The 20,530-nt window shown below is 42.7% G+C and overlaps 1 protein-coding gene across 1 annotated transcript; it reads left to right on the top strand.

Annotated features, from left to right (window-relative positions):
* Nucleotides 1-916: 916 nt before the first annotated feature.
* Nucleotides 917-15,308, top strand: HNRNPA2B1 (heterogeneous nuclear ribonucleoprotein A2/B1; the record flags this gene model as incomplete). Its single annotated transcript, XM_082015295.1, has 12 exons — nucleotides 917-946; nucleotides 6,223-6,333; nucleotides 7,315-7,461; nucleotides 8,750-8,960; nucleotides 9,329-9,430; nucleotides 9,520-9,600; nucleotides 11,016-11,078; nucleotides 11,598-11,717; nucleotides 11,981-12,103; nucleotides 12,929-13,011; nucleotides 14,332-14,462; nucleotides 15,291-15,308. The coding sequence occupies 10 exons, from the start codon at nucleotides 917-919 to the stop codon at nucleotides 12,988-12,990; spliced, it is 1,050 nt and encodes a 349-aa protein (XP_081871421.1). The 3' UTR covers nucleotides 12,991-13,011; nucleotides 14,332-14,462; nucleotides 15,291-15,308.
* Nucleotides 15,309-20,530: the final 5,222 nt, after the last annotated feature.

Below are 20,530 nucleotides of genomic sequence, written 5' to 3' on the forward strand. Positions count from 1 at the left end.
CCCTGTGCGCCGCGCCCCCGCCGCCAGGGCCCCTTGCACGCCGCCTCCCCCACCCCGCCACGTTTCCCCCGGGCCCGGCATACGCCGCCGCCGCCTCCCGGAGCGGGGACACCCGGTGGCGGAGGCCACCCTTCGGCGCTGGCGGGCTGGCTTTGTCTCCCGAGCGCGTCCGCCGCCACACGGGTGCCGCTGCCCCCGCCCCCCGGCGCAGCCCTCCTTCCCCGCGGCAAAGCCCGCTCGCTCCGGGGCCCTCCCTCCCTCCCGCTCTGTCCCCCGCGCGGGCCGGGAGGCGCCGTGCAAGCGCCGGGGCCAAGGCCCCCCGGCAGCCCTGCTCCGCCCGTTACCCCCCGCCGCCAAGGAAGCGGCTGCGTATTGACGGGGGGGAGGGGAGGGTAGGCGGGCGGGCTGCGTTTCGCATCTGCCCGCGGCGGCCCGCCGGCGAGGCCCGCACCGCCGAGCGCTCCGCGGGGCGCAGAGGGAAGGGGAGTCGGGGGGGGGGGGGGGCGGAAAGGAGGCGGCTGGAGCGAGAGAAAGGGGGAGAGAGAGAGAAGGATACAGACTTCAATGGTGCCCAGCCGCTCGGGTCTCCCGTCTCCTCCTCGCTCTCGCCCTGCGCGCACTGAGCAGCGGCGGCGGCAACAGCGACATCTGAGGGGGGTTGAGGCGGGGGGTGGGGGAAGGGAAAGAGGGGGCGGGTGGGAGCGGCTGGGCGGTGGCGCGGCGCAGGGCGGGCGGCTGGCGGGGCTGGGCTGGCCGAGCACTGCGCGCCGGCGGCTGACGGGGCAGAGCGCACGACGCCGCCTACACGCGAGCTGCAACCTCCTACCGTCGTCGCCGCCAGCACAGGAGGGGGGCCAAGACGTCTCTCCAACGGGGGGCTAGCGCAGGACCGCGTCAGGCGTCCAAAAGAAGGAAGATGCCTCGCGGCGACAGAGAAAGCGACTGGGTGAGCCGGGGGGGGAACGGGCCCGCGGCGCCCGGTAACTGCAGCCGCCATGATGGCCGCCGCCATGAGGGCGCGAAAGGGCCGGAGCGGCCGCCGCCCGCCGCGGTAGCGAGGCCCTCAGTCGGTCCGGGAGGGCGGCCCCGGCGAGCCCTGGGAGCGGGGACGGCGGGCAGGGAGCGCCGGGGTGGGTTTGAAGCTCGTTGCGGCGTGACTGAGGGGGCCGTTCGCAGAGCGGCCATTTCCCGCGTTGCGGCGGGGAGGCCTAGTCGTTAGCGAGGGTGCGGGGGGGGGAAGTGGGCTCGGAAAGCACTAGCGGGGGGGGGTCGAAAACTCCTTAATTAATGGGGAAAGGGGTTGGGGTCGTCGAGGCAGGCTTCGATCCGAGTGAGGAGCCACGGGTGGATCCATGCTGGTTTTCTCGGGGAGCTGGGGGGGGGGGGGAGAGGGGGCGGGAAGAAAGGAGCAGCTCCAGCGCCATTTCCCTGGTGCGCGGGGCGGCAGCACTCACCCGTTGTCGTGGTGCGTGCGGGGCAGCTGAAGAGAGAAAAAGGGAGGGAGGGGAGAGAAGGGAGGCAGGAAGGAAGAACGAACGAACAGAGTGCCGAAGCGGGCGGCGCGCCCGATGTCGGCCGTGCGGGGTAGAGTGGAGTAGGCTGCGGCGAAGTCCGCCTCCCTCCGCTGGCTCCCGGGCCCCGTGCTATGCCGGTGCTGGCGCCAAAATCTGTGTAGTTATCACTTCCTCCTGCCCGGGCGGGGGGGAGGGGGCCAGGCCGCCAGCGACGGGGGGGGAGGGGGGGGGGGAGATTTCGGGAGTGCGCTTCCCTCTGCTCCCACTCGCTCCCTGCCAGTACCACAGGTGGCCGCGGGGAGGGGGTGACACGGGGCCCCCTTCGGCTAATTATACCCCTTCGCTTTGCTGTTTGAGTCTTCGGGGCCTTTCGGCAATTTCCGGTAAGGAAAAAAGGGGGGGGCACTGTGCCATTCGTGATCGGGGCCGTTTCGGCTCGGCTCGGGCACGTATCGCGAGTCTCTTCCGTTGTCGGAAATTGCCGAACGCACTGGATGGGGGATGACTGCAGCGTCCCTTTCTCCGGAAATTGCCGAGGTTGTTCCGAGCGCCGTTCCTGTCTGTTTCGGCAAATTCCGGAAATTGCCGAAGCGAGTCGAATGGTCTTCCATTCCCGTTTCGGCTTTTTCCGGCGACTGTCGAAGCGGATAAGCTCGACGACGACAGCTCCTTCGGCTCATTTCGGAGACAGCCATTACTAACGGGAGTTGATGAGTTTTTATTACGTGATAAAAACATAGGGGCGTTATACAGAACTGCTGCCCCTTTGGAGCTATTTAAGCTCCAGATTCAAGCCTTTTGGGTTTTTTTTAAAACTAAAACCTCGGAAGCGAGCCTGGGCTGGAGAAGGAGGGCGCTAGCGCTACGTGGAGCTGAATTTCAAATTACGTAACAGTTAAGGCAGCCATTACTGACCAGTTGTACGGTACTCTCAAGCAGGAATACGTAAACCATGAAGAATATGGTACGTGAAAAGGGACAATTCAGAGTTTGTTTTTAAGGAGGGTGGCACGTTTGGTTATGCGTACGGAGTGAATTTTTGCGGGTCTGGGCGTCACGGGTGGGGTTGAACCCCTGTCAGCGCAGGTCCGGGTGCCGCTCTTGGCTCCCGATCGGTACGCGGCGGGTAGGGGGCTGGTTGTCTTTCCGCAGAGGAAGCGTTAGCAGGGAGGAAGGTTCTGGAAGCGGCGGTTGGCGCTAGTGTGCAGCCGAGAGAGGAGGCGGAAGCTGCGGTAGCCGTGCATGGCGGGTGGCGAGTTCTTAAATCGCTTGACGTACCCGTTAGCTGAGCTGCCGTTAAGGTGGCGTTGGAGGAGGGGGGCACACGACTATGGAGGTCAGTCACTGCGGGATCCGGGGAGTCGCCTTTGCCCTGCGGGGTGCTGACCGGCCGGGGTGGCGCTGCTAGTAATGGCGGTGGCGAGGGGGAGGGGTAAAATGGCGGCGCCGACACTGGCTTGTGCCTGAGGCCGTGAGGATCACTCCGAGGATGAGGAAGCGGGTAAGGCGGGAGGGCGGTAGGGGCTGACATGCAGGCAGGCAGGCAGCTGTAGTCGTCTGTAGTACCTGCGGGGGCGGAAAACAGTGCTTGCAAAGCTCTTCCTGGTACCGTGTGTGCAGGTGCACCCTAGAAGCGCTTTGGTTTCTGTTTAGCCTGAAGACCTGGGTGTTATTTATCTTTTTTTTTTTTCTTCCCATCTGGGGTCGGTGCTTCCAAGAAGTTCTTTTCTTCCCGCCCCACCACTGTCCCTGGAGGCGACGGCTGGTTCTGGGCGCCATTTTCCCCTTCTAGCTGCAGGGGCCCCTGTGTTCCTGATAGCCGCCACATGGCGGAGCCGGCACGGTAACCGCTTCACTCCTGATAACATGAGGCTGCGAGGACGGGGGAAGGGGGAGAACCAGGCTGTTGGATTGCAAATCCCTATAGAACGTATAGTGGCTAACGGGGCCCTTGGAGAGCAGGAGAGAGATAGAGTAGTGTCTTTCTAGCTTGTGACCAGTAAACCCAGCTTTCCTTTTGGCGGGCTTAGCTGTAGTGGTTCAGAGATCCCACTCACTTATCTCTGTTAACTGTTTTTGCTACTCGGGTTCTTAACTCCGCAGAAGTCTGCGGTCAGTTTGGAGTATTTGTGCACACATTACTGCTAAATGAAACACATTTCCTTGCTCGGATGATGAATTTTCGAACAAAGGCTGCACGTTTTCCAGTCCTTTGAAGTGCTGTTTTAAACATGTGAAGGAGGGCTTAAAATAAGTGCTAATGAAGATTCTACGGAGTTCATAAAGGTTTCCTCTCACACTCCATTCCTGCCACAGAGTGTACTATGGAAACCCTGAAAGAGGTTTTTCTTCCAGCTTTGATATTGTGGCCCTTGGCGGGGGTGGGCTGTATGTGTATTGGGTTACTACACGAGGAGTTTCATCGAGATTGTGAGAGGGACTGGAGTGATAATTTTGTAAATTTGTAAAATAATTTGTAAAGTACATGTTACAGCTTCAGCATAAACTTCAGATGGTCAGAGCTCTCTGGACCCTGGTGGGAGGTTAATGCTAGACTAACCGGAGTTTCTTAAACCTGTCACATTTAAGGCAAATAGTCATTCTCTCTACACCCAGAGGCTGTGCATGTATTAGTGGAACATGTTTATGATATTTTCACACGGTGGTTTTAATTGAAGAACTGGTCGTGAATTTTGTTATTACTGTGTCCTGACGTGTGCAGTGCCTAGATGTTCTGGGTAGGACAAATACTACGTGACACTTAACGTATGGTAGATTCCAGTTTCTAAGAATTCATACATCTGTAAAGTGTATTATTACTTTTAGTGTTTTAGTAATGTGTGGTATATATTTATCCTTTAAAAAACAAATGCAGTTGTTAACAGCTGATAGATTCCATTCTTTCATTGAGTTTCATTTACATGTTTATAACTCTTTTCAAAGGTAAACCTAACACTCTGCAGGAAAAATCCTACCCCCCAACTAAATTTCCTTTGTTCTTACATTTTTACAGGAAGATAAATGTGCATTATTAGACATATTATAATTACATAGGGGCCAATGGAAGTGTAGCAAGTAATTTTCAAGCATCAGAACGGAAGTAATTTGAAGGGAGTGGTTTTTTTTGCAGTATCATTGCTTAAAATTATTTGTCTGCTAGCCTACTCAAATTATAAATTACAGTACGAGTTGCAGCATATGACTTTTTATTTCAAGTCTGTTACGCAGCATCCTTTCCTTTATCCCTTCTAAGAGATGAGGGGGAAGGAAACTTGACATGCCGTGGGTTTGCTGCTTTTAAACTCCTGTGTCTCATTTGGTCTGCCTGTACAAAGAGGAGACAGTACTAGCTTCCTCTGTCTTCCTTAGAAGAAAAATATACTAGATTCAACAGCAGATTCGAAGTGTTAAGAGACATTTAAACTGATAGTTCTCAAAGGGGGGAAAAAAGTTTATTTTTCTAATGGTTGACTTCCTTGTCTCACTGCAGTATCTCAAGCTGGTAATAGGGTGGTGCATTTTGAACAATAACCAGTTCAGTCCTACCTACAGTAATTAAACACGCAAGCAGGTTTTCTTGATTTGTAAAATTATTTAACAGTATAAAGCTGAAGTAATTTTTGCAGTTGAGTTTTCTTGTTCCTAGCAGGACAGTTCTCTTTCAAACTACTTTTTAGTGCATTTTTTTAATTGTTGCCATTTGACATATGAAATTGCAAAATGTATAATGTAGTAATACTGTTGTGTGTAGGAAATCACAACTATGATGCTTGCTTAGTATAAAATGTTATTATAAAAGTATTTTTAACTGGTAGAAGTTGGAAGATTGTCCCTCCTGCTTTGGTATAATACCACACCAAAAAAGTAAATGTAATACCTTATTATTTGTCCTGTTTTTTTTTTAATGATGTACTCGGTCATCACAGCAGAAATTTCTGCTGAACAAGCAGAGTGGTGATTTCTCTGAAAGGTGATAGAACAGAGTCTTACTGAAAGCATAATTTAGACTGGTGGATACAAATATGTTTTAAAGGGAATCCACTGAGGTTTTGATACTGCTGCTATTGAGGGTGGATATGTTTGCCACTAATTCCAATGGTGTAGGATCGCAGATTAATTTTACATATGCTCTGGCTTTCATTCATTTTAATAATTAATGAGAAAATACGAATCCATGACCCATTTTAGAACATCTTCAGCTGTATCTTCTTTTTTTTTTTTTTTTTTTTTAATGCCTTGGCTAAATAGCATGATAGTATTAATGTGCAACAATTAGAGCCAAAATTGTTTTTTAAAATAAATGCCATCTGGAATAGAATCGCATAGTATGTATGAATTCATGTTATCTGTAATGAGAACTTGGGGGTTTGTTTTTAATTTCCTTTTCTTTAAAAAGCATCTCCTAAAGATCTTTGAGAGGACTATTCTGGAAGTCTTTGAGTGTGGTCCCTTGTTCTTAATACTTGGAGAGAGAGATGGGAAGAAGCACACATTATTAAAATCTGTATTGTAAAAGTGGACCCACAGAATTGCATAAACTGCTTAATTTCTTGAATAGTGGTAGAACATTTAGAAGAGCCAAGCCTCATTTTGAAAAATGTGTCTTAACTGAAAGTTTCTGACACAGAAATCTTTCTTAGTGTCTAATTATGCTGATGCGGAGGGGGTATTGTTAATTAAACTAATATAATCTTCTTTTCTGTGATAGAGGGAAAAGGAGCAGTTCCGCAAACTGTTTATTGGCGGCTTAAGCTTTGAAACAACAGAGGAAAGCTTGAGGAGTTATTATGAGCAATGGGGAAAGCTTACAGACTGTGTGGTAAGTTTGGCATACTAATGTGCAACGATGGCATAGATTGTTTAGAAATTGTAAAAGTGAGGAGTTGGTTTTCTGGATAGCTTAACAAAAAGATGGAATATTAAATTTTGTTACATGTACAGTTGGGTTGGTTTATACATAATTCAGTCCATTGAAGCTATGCATAGACTTCCTTTTGCAAATTCTGCAGATAAGAGTTAGGGAGCATTCACAATCTGTTTCCTGTAAAATCTCCCAGATTATTTCTAACCACCTATTTCAACAGTTTAAGTTTACCTTGGGTCTCATTGTCAGGAGTGCTTACACAGAGCACTGTTAATCTGTGTGATTGGTAACCTTTGGCAGAAAGCTGATGTCATGGTAAGCAGCCTCAATAAAGCTAGAAAAGGATGTCTTTCTGTGTGATGTTTTCATAGAAGAACTGTTTAGGTTGGAAAAACCCCTTTAGATCATCGAGTCCAGCTGTAAACCTGACACTACCAAGTCCGCCACTAAATCATGTCCATAAGCACCACTTTGATACGTCTTTTAAATACCTCCAGGGATGGTGACTCCTGCAGAGAAGTTCCTCCACTGAATTTGTTTTGGGAGCAGTAAATACGTACTTTATAGCACAAAGTTAAAGTCTGTGGTCTTCAGAAAGCTTAAAAGAAATGGGTTTTTTGGGGGGTTTTTTGGGTGTGGTTTTTTTTTTTTTTTTCCCCCGAAAACAAACATAAATATAAACGTACGTCACTGATACAGCAGCATTTCTGAGTTGTGTGTCAAGTCTCAGAGGACAACAATGGCTTGAATTTCTGTGATGCCAACCAGTGCCATCCATGTACTTAACCAGCATAGCCTGCTACTTTATTATAATTGTGTTTTGAAATCAAATCAAGGAAAACATAAATTAAGTTTACATGTTTTCTCCAAATGTTGTTAGTGTTAAGCTTGACACGAGACAGGTAGAGATGGTTTAAACGTATTTATTGTTTTTAGGTAATGAGGGATCCTGCAAGCAAAAGATCAAGGGGGTTTGGTTTTGTGACATTCTCCTCCATGGCTGAAGTTGATGCAGCAATGGCTGCAAGACCTCACACGATTGATGGAAGGGTGGTTGAGCCTAAGAGAGCTGTGGCTAGAGAGGTAAGCATGGCTTTGAAAGCAGATACTTACCATGCTTTGAAAAAGGAATCTCTGTTTTGGTCAGACAGTTATGCTTTGTTCTTGTTTGAAATTGCCTGGGCTTAAATTTTGTAGTTAAAAGGCCATAGTTGAGGCACTGTTTCCCACACTTTTGGTCTGTTCAATGACACTGTTACATAAATGTCTATTATTACATTGAATTACTAAGTTATTCTGGTTGTAGAATTATGTCTGCAAGTGATGCAACTGGTGTCTGAAAGCGTTGTTAGTGAAAACATGTTGAATGCCTGTAATTATGCAAATTCCAAACTTAACTCTTCTCTGGAATGGTTACTAAAACATTCGGAGTTTAGTAAACCTAGAATTAATAAACTTGTCATCTTTTCTGACTTTATTCCAAAATATTTCTGGGTATTTCTAAAAAGTATGTAACTGAAGTGACTAGAAATAGAGAATGTAGTAGGAAAACTCCTGTGTTTTCCAGTGGTGGTGTAGGATCATCTTGGGACTACTCTGGTTTTAGCTCCAGGCATATTTGGTTTTAAACTTCAGGGTACAAATTAGGTGTGTGCACAGGAGTGCAGTGCACCTGTAAACTTTTCAGCCAGGTTACTGTGGCGCAGAGGTATTTGAGGATCAAGTGCACGTTCCGGATGACTTCTGTTTACCACATTGTGGGAGCTCTGAGAGAGTTTACCAGTTTAAGGTTGGACCTAGGTGTTTAATGCATTTGGACAGGTGTAAAAACAACCCATGAATGTGAGAAGTTGTCTTCATATTTTGAATAGGGGTTAAAATGCATAGCTGTGGATTTGCTGAGGTTGAAGTGGAATGTGGGTTTCACTGCTGGTGGAGAAATGGGCAGAGGAAGCTGAGACATCTTTGTTTTAATTATAAAAATTTGCTTTAGTTTAAGTTACTAAATACTTGCAGTTCTTTCAAACAGTTGATGCTTGAACAAACATGAAACTGAACAGTTATGTTTTCTCTAAATATGTTTAAAGGTTTTTTATTTCCTTTTATGCATTTCATAGCACTTTTGTTTGAGTCTTTTTCAGTGCTTTTAAGGCTTTGACATAAAGCAGGGAGGAAAAACCTCCAAATTACCCCATGTTACTTCCCTCCAAGAAGGCCCCCCCCCCCCAAGCACGGTTGCAGGGGCATGCATCATAAGAGGGCTATCTTAGTGCTGGAAGAAATCTTAGTTTTTCATTCCTCAAATCTTGGCAAAATAGTGATTTGTGAAATTGTTTTTCTTAGTGGTAATTTTAAAGGATTCTTTTAACAGGAATCCGGAAAACCTGGTGCTCATGTTACTGTGAAAAAACTGTTTGTTGGTGGTATTAAAGAGGACACTGAAGAGCACCACCTTCGTGACTACTTTGAGGAATACGGAAAAATTGACACTATTGAAATCATTACTGACAGACAGTCTGGTAAAAAGAGAGGATTTGGGTTTGTTACATTTGATGACCATGATCCGGTGGATAAAATTGTGTGTAAGTAAGCTTCATTTCACTCTTTCATTTGATAATATAATCCTTGCAGTCATGGTAATTGCGTAAAGCCAAACTTAAATCATGGTAATTGTGTAAAGCTATACTTAAACTATAGAGGTAATGGGATTAGTTACATGCATGAATATTTGCTACATCGTAATTTTGGCGGATTGTGCGGGAACACTTACTTTAAATAAGTACTGGCTTCTTCGCTTCAAAATTGGATGGTATTTTTGTTTTTTTAAATTATGATATGAAATACATATGGATTAACTTGGAAACTACTTCGTTTTTGGAAGCCTGATATTCTTACTTGTTGCCGGATCAGTACTTAAATGCTGATACTATCTTATTTGATGTGGTTACAGTGCAAAAGTATCACACCATCAATGGCCATAATGCAGAAGTAAGGAAAGCTCTCTCTAGACAGGAAATGCAGGAAGTTCAAAATTCTAGAAGTGGGAGAGGAGGTATGTACAAGTAATAGTTAAGGGTTTATGGTTGATATTTGTGTTCACTTCCCATGATCTCACTGCTTACAAATGTTAAACTCTTACAGGGAACTTCGGTTTTGGTGATGCACGTGGAGGTGGTGGCAACTTTGGTCCAGGACCTGGCAGCAATTTCAGAGGGGGAGCCGGTAAGACAGGCATGTTTGTAGCTTTTTTTTTTCCTCCCCCTTACTTATACCATCTTTCTGGTTCTGGGTAACTTTATAAGCTGCTGCTGTTTAATTCAAATGCGGCTGTAGCAGTTACAGAATTTTTAGGAAAAATAACTTGCAAACCTTCTGTAGTACACATTCATTATGTGGGTATTCAGTAAAATGAAGTTATTTTCTTTTTCTGTTTTTTTAAGGGATTTTATTAAAAGCCAAAATTAACCTAAACTTAATAATTTTGTTAAGTAACTCAGAGATTTCTTCTTTGTAATTCTATGCAGCACTTGCCTGACCTTTATAGTGGAAAGGCTATGTCCAAAATTAAAACTGGGTACCTTACAAATGCACGAAAAGGGAAGACGTAGAGCAATAACTGGATGTGTTATTTCACACATATTTTTCCGAACTCAGGTGTACATGCGTGTGGTGGGTTGACCCTGGCTGGATGTCAGGTGCCTACCAAAGCTGGTCTATCACCCCTTCTCAACTGGACAGGCGGGAGAAAGTGTAACAAGAAGCTTGTGGGTCGAGATAAGGACAGGAGAGATCATCCAGCAATTACTGTTATGGGCAAAACAAGACTCAATTTGGATGTATTAATTTAATTTATTGCCAATCAAATCGGAGTAGAGATCAGCAGAACTAAACCCAAATCTTAGAACACCTTCTCCCCAGCCCTCCCCTCTTCCCAGGCTCAACTTCTTCCTGATTTTTCTACCTCCTCCCCCCAAGCAGCACAGGGGCTTGGGAATGGGAGTTGTGATCAGTTCATCACACGTTGTTTCTCCCTCTCCTTCCTCCTTGGGGGGAGGACTTCTCAAACTCTTTCCCTGCTCCAGTGTGGGGTCCCTCCCACAGGAGTCAGTCCTCTGTGAACTTCTCCAACATTACTCCTTCACACTGGCTGTGTGTAGTTTTTCACAAACTGCTCCAGCACGGGCTTCCCATGGGGTCACAGCCTTTTTCAGGCATCCACCTGCTCCGGCGCCTGGAGTATCTCCTCCCCCTCCTTCTTCACTGATCTTGGTGTCTGCAGAGTTGTTTCACATACTCTCACTTCTCTCTCTGTCTGCAAATGCTGTGCTGTTTTTTTTCCCCTTAACTATGTGATCCCAGAGGTGCTGCCACTGCCACTGATGGGCTTGGCCTCAGCCAGCAGTGTGCCCATCTTGGAGCCGGCTGGCATTGGCTCTCTTGGAAATGGGGGAAGCTTCTAGAAGCTTCTCACAGAAGCCACCCCTGCAACTCTCTCGCTACCAAAACCTTGCCATGCTAACCTAATACAGTGCACTTAATAATCTCTGAGATTTGGCCCTTAAAGGTCATAGGGGTTTGAGAATTCAGTTAGTTTGCTACATGTGAATTGAAATACTTCGGGGGTTTTTCTCCAACAGATGGATACGGAAGTGGCCGTGGATTTGGTGATGGGTATAACGGATACGGTGGCGGACCTGGAGGTTAGTTTGTTTACTCTTCTGGTGGTGGCAGTGGTTGTTATTTTTGCTCATTCAGAAACATTTTTACGTTCACTTACCATTTGCATAAAATTTATATTAATTGCCAAAGCCATTTTGTTGGCTTTAAGAAGCACACAGCTGTTGGCTTATGTCAGACTTTCATACGGCAAATTGTATGGCTATTTCGTGGGCAACCATGCGTTGTTTTGCTGAGGTTTTATTTCAGTTTTGGTTTGTTTTTTTTAGAATAGCAGTGTTTCTTAAATTTCCTGAAAAAACAAGATTTTAATTAAGCTTCTTAATTGAGGCTTTCAGGAGTCTGACTGGTGGGTTTTGGTCACAGTTAGGCTGGGAGTAGGTGTGTGCTTTTAAAAATAGTTGTTCATAGAAATTTCTTTACGAAACTCCTACCCTTTTCTTCCTCTGTAGACTTCTAACCAGAAAAATGTCCTCTGGTTCTGTAGAATTTGCCTGCCTTCTACACTGAAAAGTTTATTTTAAAGGTTTATATTGTTACAGGTGGCAACTTTGGTGGCAGTCCTGGTTACGGAGGAGGAAGAGGAGGATATGGTGGAGGAGGACCTGGATATGGCAACCAGGGTGGTGGCTATGGAGGTGGTTATGACAACTATGGAGGAGGTAACCTGCTGTCTTAAATGACCAAGCATTTCAGTTGTAAATCAGTGCAAATCATTTGAGATTGGGGGGGGGGGTTTCTAAGTGTTGTCTGAGGAAGCTCTTGTTTTCGAAATAGTATCAGAAAGAAGTCTGTTGCATACACTGCTGCAATACCTGTGTGATCTTGTACTTCATTTAAAATTCTAATACTGAGACAACTTTGAGAGCGCTTTACGTGTTTTAACTCACCTAGGCATTTCTCCACTTTTGTATTGATAATGCAGGCAATTACGGAAGTGGAAACTATAATGATTTTGGAAACTACAACCAACAACCTTCAAATTATGGTCCAATGAAGAGTGGAAATTTTGGTGGCAGCAGGAACATGGGGGGACCATATGGTGGAGGTATTGTATATGTCCTGACCTGTCTTTGGTGCCAGAGTGGGTAGGCTTTAGTCTTTTGGGGAGGTGGAAGGGAAGATAGGACAGATAACTCTTTTGAACTAAAAGAGAGTAGACGAAGATTAGATATGACTCTAAGATTGATATGTAGAGAGTGGATAACATGGATGCAATAGATAGACTGCAGTGCCTTTGTTCTTTCTGTAAGTTGGCTACAATTTGTCATCTTGAGACTGTAAAGCTTGTCTTGGGGAAAATTATTATTACTATTTTTCGAAAGATAAATTACAAGATACTAACTTTTTCCAGGCTGTTATGAAATGTTTTGTAGTTTCCGGGCTGTAAAGGTTTTGGCCAAGTTTCATATTCTTTCCTATCAGCTCACATATTTGTAGGGAATCTAGTTAATGTCCACTAAACTTGCTGGGATTTCTTTTTGCCCCCTCTTTTAGTGTCACTTTTTTCTGATACTTTCTGCTTTTTGTTGTCTAAATGTTAGTGCGGCATGTAAAGCTTGTGAAACAGAAACTGAAACATGAAGTCCTTTCTTGTAAGGTTTAGCATGCAAATAAAGTCAGCCCTCACAGGCTCAAGACAGTACAGTGCATCAAGTTACATGTGAGACTTTCTAAGATTTCAGCATGTAGTTCTTGTGGCAGTTCTTGGAGGTTATTTAGAGGAAGAGAGTGAAATGTTAAAACCTTTATTGTATATGCCATCTCTGGAAGTAAAGCGGGTGTTAATCTTCATACACTAACCAAACGCATTCCTAGATTTAAAAAGTGTACTGATGCACCTGTTCTGTGTCTTGTTTTTCTGCAATTGCAGGAAACTATGGTCCAGGGGGCAGTGGAGGAAGTGGTGGCTATGGAGGGAGGAGCCGTTACTGAGTTTCTGCAAGCATGCCATGGGTAAGTATGTTTATATATGTTAAAATTGCAGTGATTCTTGAGAGTAGCTGCAGGAGCTAAAAGCTTTCTAGGATCATATTATCTTTCCTTTAAAAAATGGTTAGATGAATAATTTCATAACCTATTTTTTTACTCTTTACTTCTGTTGAAACAGGCTTCACTGTATAAATAGGAGAGGATGAGAGCCCAGAGGTAACAGAACAGCTTCAGGTTATCGAAATAACAATGTTAAGGAAACACTTATCTCAGTCATGCATAAATATGCAGTGATATGGCAGAAGACACCAGAGCAGATGCAGAGAGCCATTTTGTGAATGGATTTGGATTATTTAATAACATTACCTTACTGTGGAGGAAGGATTGTAAAAATGCCTTTGAGACAGTTTCTTAGCTTTTTAATTGTTGTTTCTTTCTAGTGGTCTTTGTAAGTGTAGAAGCATTCCTTTGATAATGTTAAATTTGTAAGTTTCAGGTGACATGTGAAACCTTTTTTAAGATTTTTCTCAAAGTTTTGAAAAGCTATTAGCCAGGATCATGGTGTAATAAGACATAACGTTTTCCTTTTAAAAATTTAAGTGCGTGTGTAGAGTTAAGAAGCTGTTGTACATTTATGATTTAATAAAATAATTCTAAAGGAAATATTGTGTAATTTTAGATTTTTTTTTTAAATATTGTAAAATAAGGCAAGGAGTGGGTAGTATAAGGTCCCACAAATAATATAAAGCTATTGTGTACATGTAAAATTAAATGTTGGTCAGAAAAAAGTATGTTGTCTGTAAATGATCAGGTTTAAAACATCTAGATAACTTAAGGGATATCTCTGCAAGGAGAAACACCTTTTTAGATCTTTTAGATGCTGCTTCTTCAATGGCAAGGAAAGGAAATATCCCCAGCGAGGTACTCTTCCAGGGACACAGGTCTAGTACAAGAGAACTCTTGAAAACGTCACTAAGTTCAGCCAGTCTTAAAAAGCTGCGCTGTATTTCTGCAAAGCTTTAACTGCAATAGTTTATAAGGATGCCAACGAAGGCTGAGGGTGTAGAGCAAAATAGTTCTAAGCTTCAGTTAAACTTCTTTAGGTAAGATCTTATTTACTTTTCCTTTCTTAATGTTCGAAAACCAAGCAATTAATATTGTTTGACAGTATTCTTTCAGTATAGTGATTATCGTTATGTAGTTTAACATAGCAATGAATTGAGTTAACAATTACCAATTGAAAAGAAATCTGTGAATCCTGTTTTCTTGTATTATTAAATTTTTTACAAACAAAGTTTTGTTAATTTCAGCTACTTAACATATTTTTTTCCTACTGGAATCTAGCTATGATATGAACCCTGGACAAGCATAGACTGCTGCCACTGTACACTGCTACAGTTGAACAAATGAGACCTGCAAGTGTCCATTAGTAAAGCTTTGCAAGGGTTCCATCCCTGGTGTTGGTAGTTAAAATGGTAGGTCACAAGTTAATTAAATCATACAACTTTATTTTTGCATCCTGCAACATTTTATTTTTCATGGGAGTCTATGCATTATGGTGGTTGCAAGGTAATGCAATGAAGGTAGCTCTGTGCTGTTGAAAATGAACTATGTTGTTATGTGTCTTGTCTACTGTAATCTATTTTATATAACACGTTTCATCCTGAAGGTTCCCAAGTAACTGTAGACTGTTTACGTGTAAGGAAAAAAAATTGCACCACAGAATACATCTGCCTCTTGTGAAGGAATGTGTCGTCCATTCTTTTAACAACTGCATAAGCAGTTCTTTAGGCGGGGAAGTGAAACTTCAAATGAAACTGCAGGTGGTATTTCATGAGTGTATAATGTAATTAACGTAAATTGGAATTTGGCTAGAATGTTGAGGTTTCCACCATTTTTTATAGTTCTTGCAGCTAATAAACCTTAGTGCCAAATTCAGTCAGCCTTACTCTCACTGCATTGAATGTTTGCACCTCAAATTAATGACAATTGATCAAGTAATGAGTTACTCAGAGTAAGGGTGGCATACTCTACTAGATTTGGTTTTTAAATGAAAATCAACAAAACCCACCCAAAAAAAAGCACAGCCAAAAATGCCCTAATTTCAAAGTTCCATTGCCTTTAAAAGGCTACCCACTGAAGAACATGGACTCAGCTAACAAAAGTCCTGTTCCTTTTGTGTTAGACACACCAGTGAACTGCTTATACTTTTTTTTTTAAAATGGCTGAAGTTCCCCTATTGGTAATTTGGTTTAGACATATGTGATAAACATCTTCAGATACACTTTTTTTTTCTTTGGCAGGAAGGTGCCATGCTGCAGGTAACTAATGAAGAAGTGGTCAACCACAGAAACGCTTCAAGAAATAAGAAATTCTGTATCATCAGAAAATAGTTGTTTTTGCTGCCTTCATTAAAAATCTAGAGGTTAAATGAATACTGATAAACCATCACAATTAGTACAGCTCCCTGTAATGCTGGGTTTTTTAAATTATAGTAATAATGTCTTGTAAACCTTTCGAATAAAATTCAGATTCATTAGGAGAAACAAATCACTAATGTTAAAATAGCAAACATTCTGTGAGTAGAAAATTTAACTACATATTTTTATAACTTTCATAGCTTTAAAATAAAGTATTTTTTATACCAAAGTAGTTCTAGTGTAATGCTTAATAAAACTTAGTGTGTGTCTAACATTAAATAATGCTTATGTGCAGCTTTTAGACCCTTTCATGATTTGAAACATTCCATTTTGAGGTGGATTTAAAACAAAGTCAACTTGAAAGTGTATTCACAGAACTTGTATCTCTGACCGTAAGCATCTGTTCTCTGCTGGGAGAAACAGTGCTACAAATTAAAAAGTACTATATTTTTTCTGTTGGACACAACTGCTTTAAAATAGCTTTTTGGATGTGTTTTATATCACTTAATAAAAATAATTCCTTCTTTCCTGTTAATGAAACTAACGACTTAAGACAGTTTGTCAAAATGTGATAGGACAATAGCTTTATCATTTTCACTTTTAAAGAGCTTTTAGCATCAAGAGAGAAAGACTGGAATGTAGAGTTCCTGCTGTACCAGAACTGATAGCTGCATCTTTGGAGGGGGGAGGAATAACAACAACAAAAAAAACCCCAAAATCAAAACAAACCCCAAGAGTCAGCTTGGGAAAGCTTCGGTTCTGGAATGTATTTGAGGGAAGGTATATTCAGTCTGTACGGTTTTAACCTGTTACCGACATGAACTGTTTATTCTGAACTTGAAATTTATATGTTTAGCTTTGGTAGAACATAATGTCATTAACCTTCTTTATATAATTAAAAAATAATATTTAAGGATTCACATAAAATTTTTTTTTCTGTGTTTAAGTTGAAATTTGAAATACTTGCATAGGTACCCGGTGGACTGCAACAGAAGCAGAACATGAAGATGCACAAAATCTGCTTTACTTTCTTCTTTCCAACAGAATGAGTTACCAGTTGATAAGGAATTTGCCTTCTTTCCTGGAACGTTGATTTAGTTAATGGAAGTTTTTCTTTACAGTTGCGAAGTCCTCATTCATGTGACACTAAAAACAAACAAACACACACTTCAAAGGGAAGTAATTCTCTCTTTAAGCTGTTTACACTCTTTCAGTAGTTTTGCAACAAGGTTCAAAATTTACTTGAATTAAGGATGTTTTAATTTTCATCTACGGGCGAATGGAGAAGGGAGTGTGTAGGGGACAGCAGTACATAAAAACTAAGTTATTGGGTATTTAAAGTCTTGAAAGCTTGGGGTATTTGAGTAAGCTTCTTGTTGTCTTACTGTTGAATTTTCATGACTTCTTTCTTGGTATGTTCTTACGAATTAAAGCAAGTAACAAGCACAGTGTTTACTGATGAATTCAGTGAGAGGGGCCACTGTTTTGAGTCAACCTGATAACTGAAAGCTAGTAACTTCGAATAAACACAAGTGTGTGGTCAGTTACTGGTCCTCAACGTATGGACAATGTATACTTTTCCTCTTAATTTCTAAGAAGTTGATTTTATGTCACTCTACAGACTTTCTGTTTTCAAAGTAAGGGTCATGTTGCTGGTCAGTATGTTTCAGTGTACTAAACTGAGGATCGCGTTGTCAGTACTAGGTCTAGCTTGCCCCCAGCAAGCACTTTCTGCAGCAAACTGAGGGAAGAATGTGAAAGACAACATAACTTCTTGGTAACTGCTATAGGAGGGAAGAAAAAAAAACCCCCAAAACTACAGTGTGTGACTTGCATTTATAAAGTGGTGGTAAGGAGAGGTCAATATTGGGGCTGTGGCCACTCAGACTTTGTGTTCTATGTATTATTTATAACGAAACTTAGATTTTACTCCTATTACTTGCACTTTGGGTCCTGAGAAGTGTTTAGGAAAATGTGAGAAATTGCTCCCAATATTGTAAAATTGGCAGGAATTGAACTTTGTCATGTTGTGGGGGAGAAGATAGCATTCTTACAGTTCTGTGATGAGTGTACATATTATCTTAGGGATGAAATCATACTGCTTCTCGTGAAGAAAAAACAAATGCCCAAAAACATAGATCTGAAGTTTGAAGAAGCTGTCAGCTGAATTTGTTTGGGCAACTTGACCACATTTGTGAAAGAAGATGATCATTTGCTGAGAACTGGAAGAGCACATTCCCTATAGCTGTAGTGTTTAGGTTTGTTCTCAAAGCAGAGCACATGGTGCACGTTGGAATCCCATGGCATGCTGTTAATTTTTTGCTTTTTTTCTCCTAAGGGAGATGCCAGGTTCTCGTCTCGTTTATACAGCGATACTGGTAGGAACGCATAGGAGTGTAACATGGGAGGGTGTTCCCGGGTAATGTTGATCTGCTTTGCCAATGTGCGTTGCCTGACAGTGTTACGGACGTACTTAGCCAACAGCGTTGGGGGCCACTTAGTTTACAGACTAGTTTCTGTGACTTCCCATCCTGCTTCATTGTACGAACGAGGTGACTGGGCATGTCCTAGAAAATTGCTGTTCCCCTCCAGGTTCTCACCAACATGTTACTTCCTTCCCTGCCGTCACTTCCTCTCACTTGGTCTGCTCTTTCTAGGTCCATTTTTAAGTGTTCCTGTATGAAAATCAATGGCTGATGCATTTAATGGAGTTTTAGTAGCTCTGTAGCAGGTATCAAGTTGCAGTGCTTTTGCAGGGTACGCTACAGGAATAAGACTTCACATGGTTACGTGTGTGATCTCCCATTTCTTTTATTTAATAAAGAGTTTTTCACTAGAACCTCATGCGGAGTGTCCTGTTGCCTCATTTATAGGCTTCTACCTACTCTGTCCTCAAGATTCTCATTAGAACCACGCTTCTGACTCCCATAAGATAGGAGTGTAGTATGTGCGTTCTGGGACAAATACTGAGCTGTTAAAACTGACAAACTGATCTCGATGAAGTTGTTTTGTCCTTTGTTTTCTCATCAAAGTTCATTACTCTGGTTTATCCTATCTACAACTAGATTGTAAGCTCTTGAGCAGGAGCAGTCTTGGCTTGTAAAATTTAGCTTCTGTAAAAAGCAAGGTGTATTAAATAAAACCAAAATGTGAAACTAAAGCTGCGCTTCAGTGCAGTGCTGTTAGTGGTCACTCAAAGCGTCTCGTGTTACAGCCGTACACGCACGTCTCTTCTGTGAGGGCTCCTTCGCAGCATGCCTGTGCATGAGTGTTCAGCCTTGCGTTTCATCGATGACGCTGAGGGTATTGCGCTCTGATGAAGAGCTAAGCTTGTGTTTGTTCCTAAGGGATGCTTCTCCAGAAAAGGCATGGATCTAAGCGCAGCTCGCAGCTAATGCTGTTCCATCGTGCCTATGCGCGTTGTTACTGGCAACAACGGAAGGTAATAGGTATGCTTTGTGATCTTCCCACCACCCTGTTTTTCTCTGTATGTACTCCAGCTGACCTTTTCTAGCTTGCAGATAACCTATTTCCATTATTAATGTAACAAAAATGCAGTTTACCATTCAAATGTTATGGACTACTTAATAGCTTTACTATGGGAATGATATTTTAATGAGAACTCCCATGTTGGTATTTGCATTTTTTGTTGCTGTGTCAACAGCTAAATGTATGATCCTCACCTTTGCAGTTTTCTAGCAGTATGACAAGCCTTTTAAAAAAGTGTTTTCATTGTTTCTGCTTCAAAGAGATGCTTTTCTCCATGTTAGTATTCATTAAGGTAGAATGTGCCCCAATAGACTTTCACTAGATGTCTGGCTCCAGAGTTTGATACCACATCATGTCTTACTCCACAGCGTACTTCTTGGTTTGTACGTTTAGGATTTTAGTTTCTTGGAAGTTAGGATCTATCGGCAAGAAAGCCAAGGTTGCCTTCAGTCAGGGGTTTCCCACCTTTTACAACCATTTGTTACAAGTTTTCTTTAACAATGCTCTTTCCCTGAATAGTTCTACTCCTGTAGTGTCTCCTTCTTGTGTATAGGCTGAAAATACAGTCTAAAGCCATTATATGAAGCTTATCAAAAGTAGCTTCAGGAACCCTTTGTCTTGAGAGGAAAGCTTGCTATAAAACCTCTTACCTGTCTAGCCTAACTTTCACAACCAGGACTAAGCAATGTTTGGGATTGTTTTGGTTTTTTTCTTTAGACATAGGCGAGTCACTGAAAGGGAAAACACTTCAAAAGTATCAACAGTTTTTAGGTGAAATTTCATGGCAGTCTACTAACATTAAAAAAACAGGACATTGTTCTGAATTCTGCCTACAGTTTTGTCTTTTCTGGGGGTAGGTATCTGAAGGTTTGAGAAAATTACGTAGTACATCCAAACCTAACACTGTGTCGTCTCACAGACCACCTAAATCTAGTAATTCACCCAAGAGGTTCTGTAGAGGTATAGTTAGTTGAGTTTTCAGAAATTGAGATGTGTTCATGATGCTCTGCAGTCTGCAAATCCACAGGGAATGGAATGGGGTTGGGGCTGATGTGTTTCCCAGTATATATGGATCATCTGGAGTATGCTGGTTTTTAAGATTGCTCTCTCAAAGAGTTCCAACATCCTCATACTTGGTGTGTGCCAAAATTTAACCGTGTAACTGTTGCCCAGTTGGGTGTGTGCTTTACTTCATTAGTTGCTGGCTTTACGAGACTCTGCAGAGCTCACTCTCCACAGCTACTGAAGGAGTGAGCATCGGAAGGTTTAGCCACTTTTTTTTTTTTAGCCCTTTATTTGTACTTGTACTGTAGAAACTTGTGTTGTGAGGCCTTAAAACAAATACTTGAGTTTCTGGTTTTATCAGTTATGGGCCTAATCTAATATCTTACCAGAATTTGTGCACGTGGGCCATGAAGTAGACTTAAAGACCTGCAAAGGCTACCTGCATTGACTTTAAAATGCTTATGATGTCATTTAATTAAAATATTACAGTCATACTGACTCAGACATGGACTTTTTTTTTCCCCAGACTAGAAGTTCACAGTTCATCATGTGTATCTGTTAGCTGTTGCATGTTTTCGTTGATGTTCACGAACAGCAATTAAGTAAATTCCTTGTGAATACCAGTTGGG

Source organism: Phaethon aethereus (genome assembly GCF_964289735.1).
Source record: "Phaethon aethereus genome assembly, chromosome: 2".
In the NCBI taxonomy this organism is placed as follows: Eukaryota; Metazoa; Chordata; class Aves; order Phaethontiformes; family Phaethontidae; genus Phaethon; species Phaethon aethereus.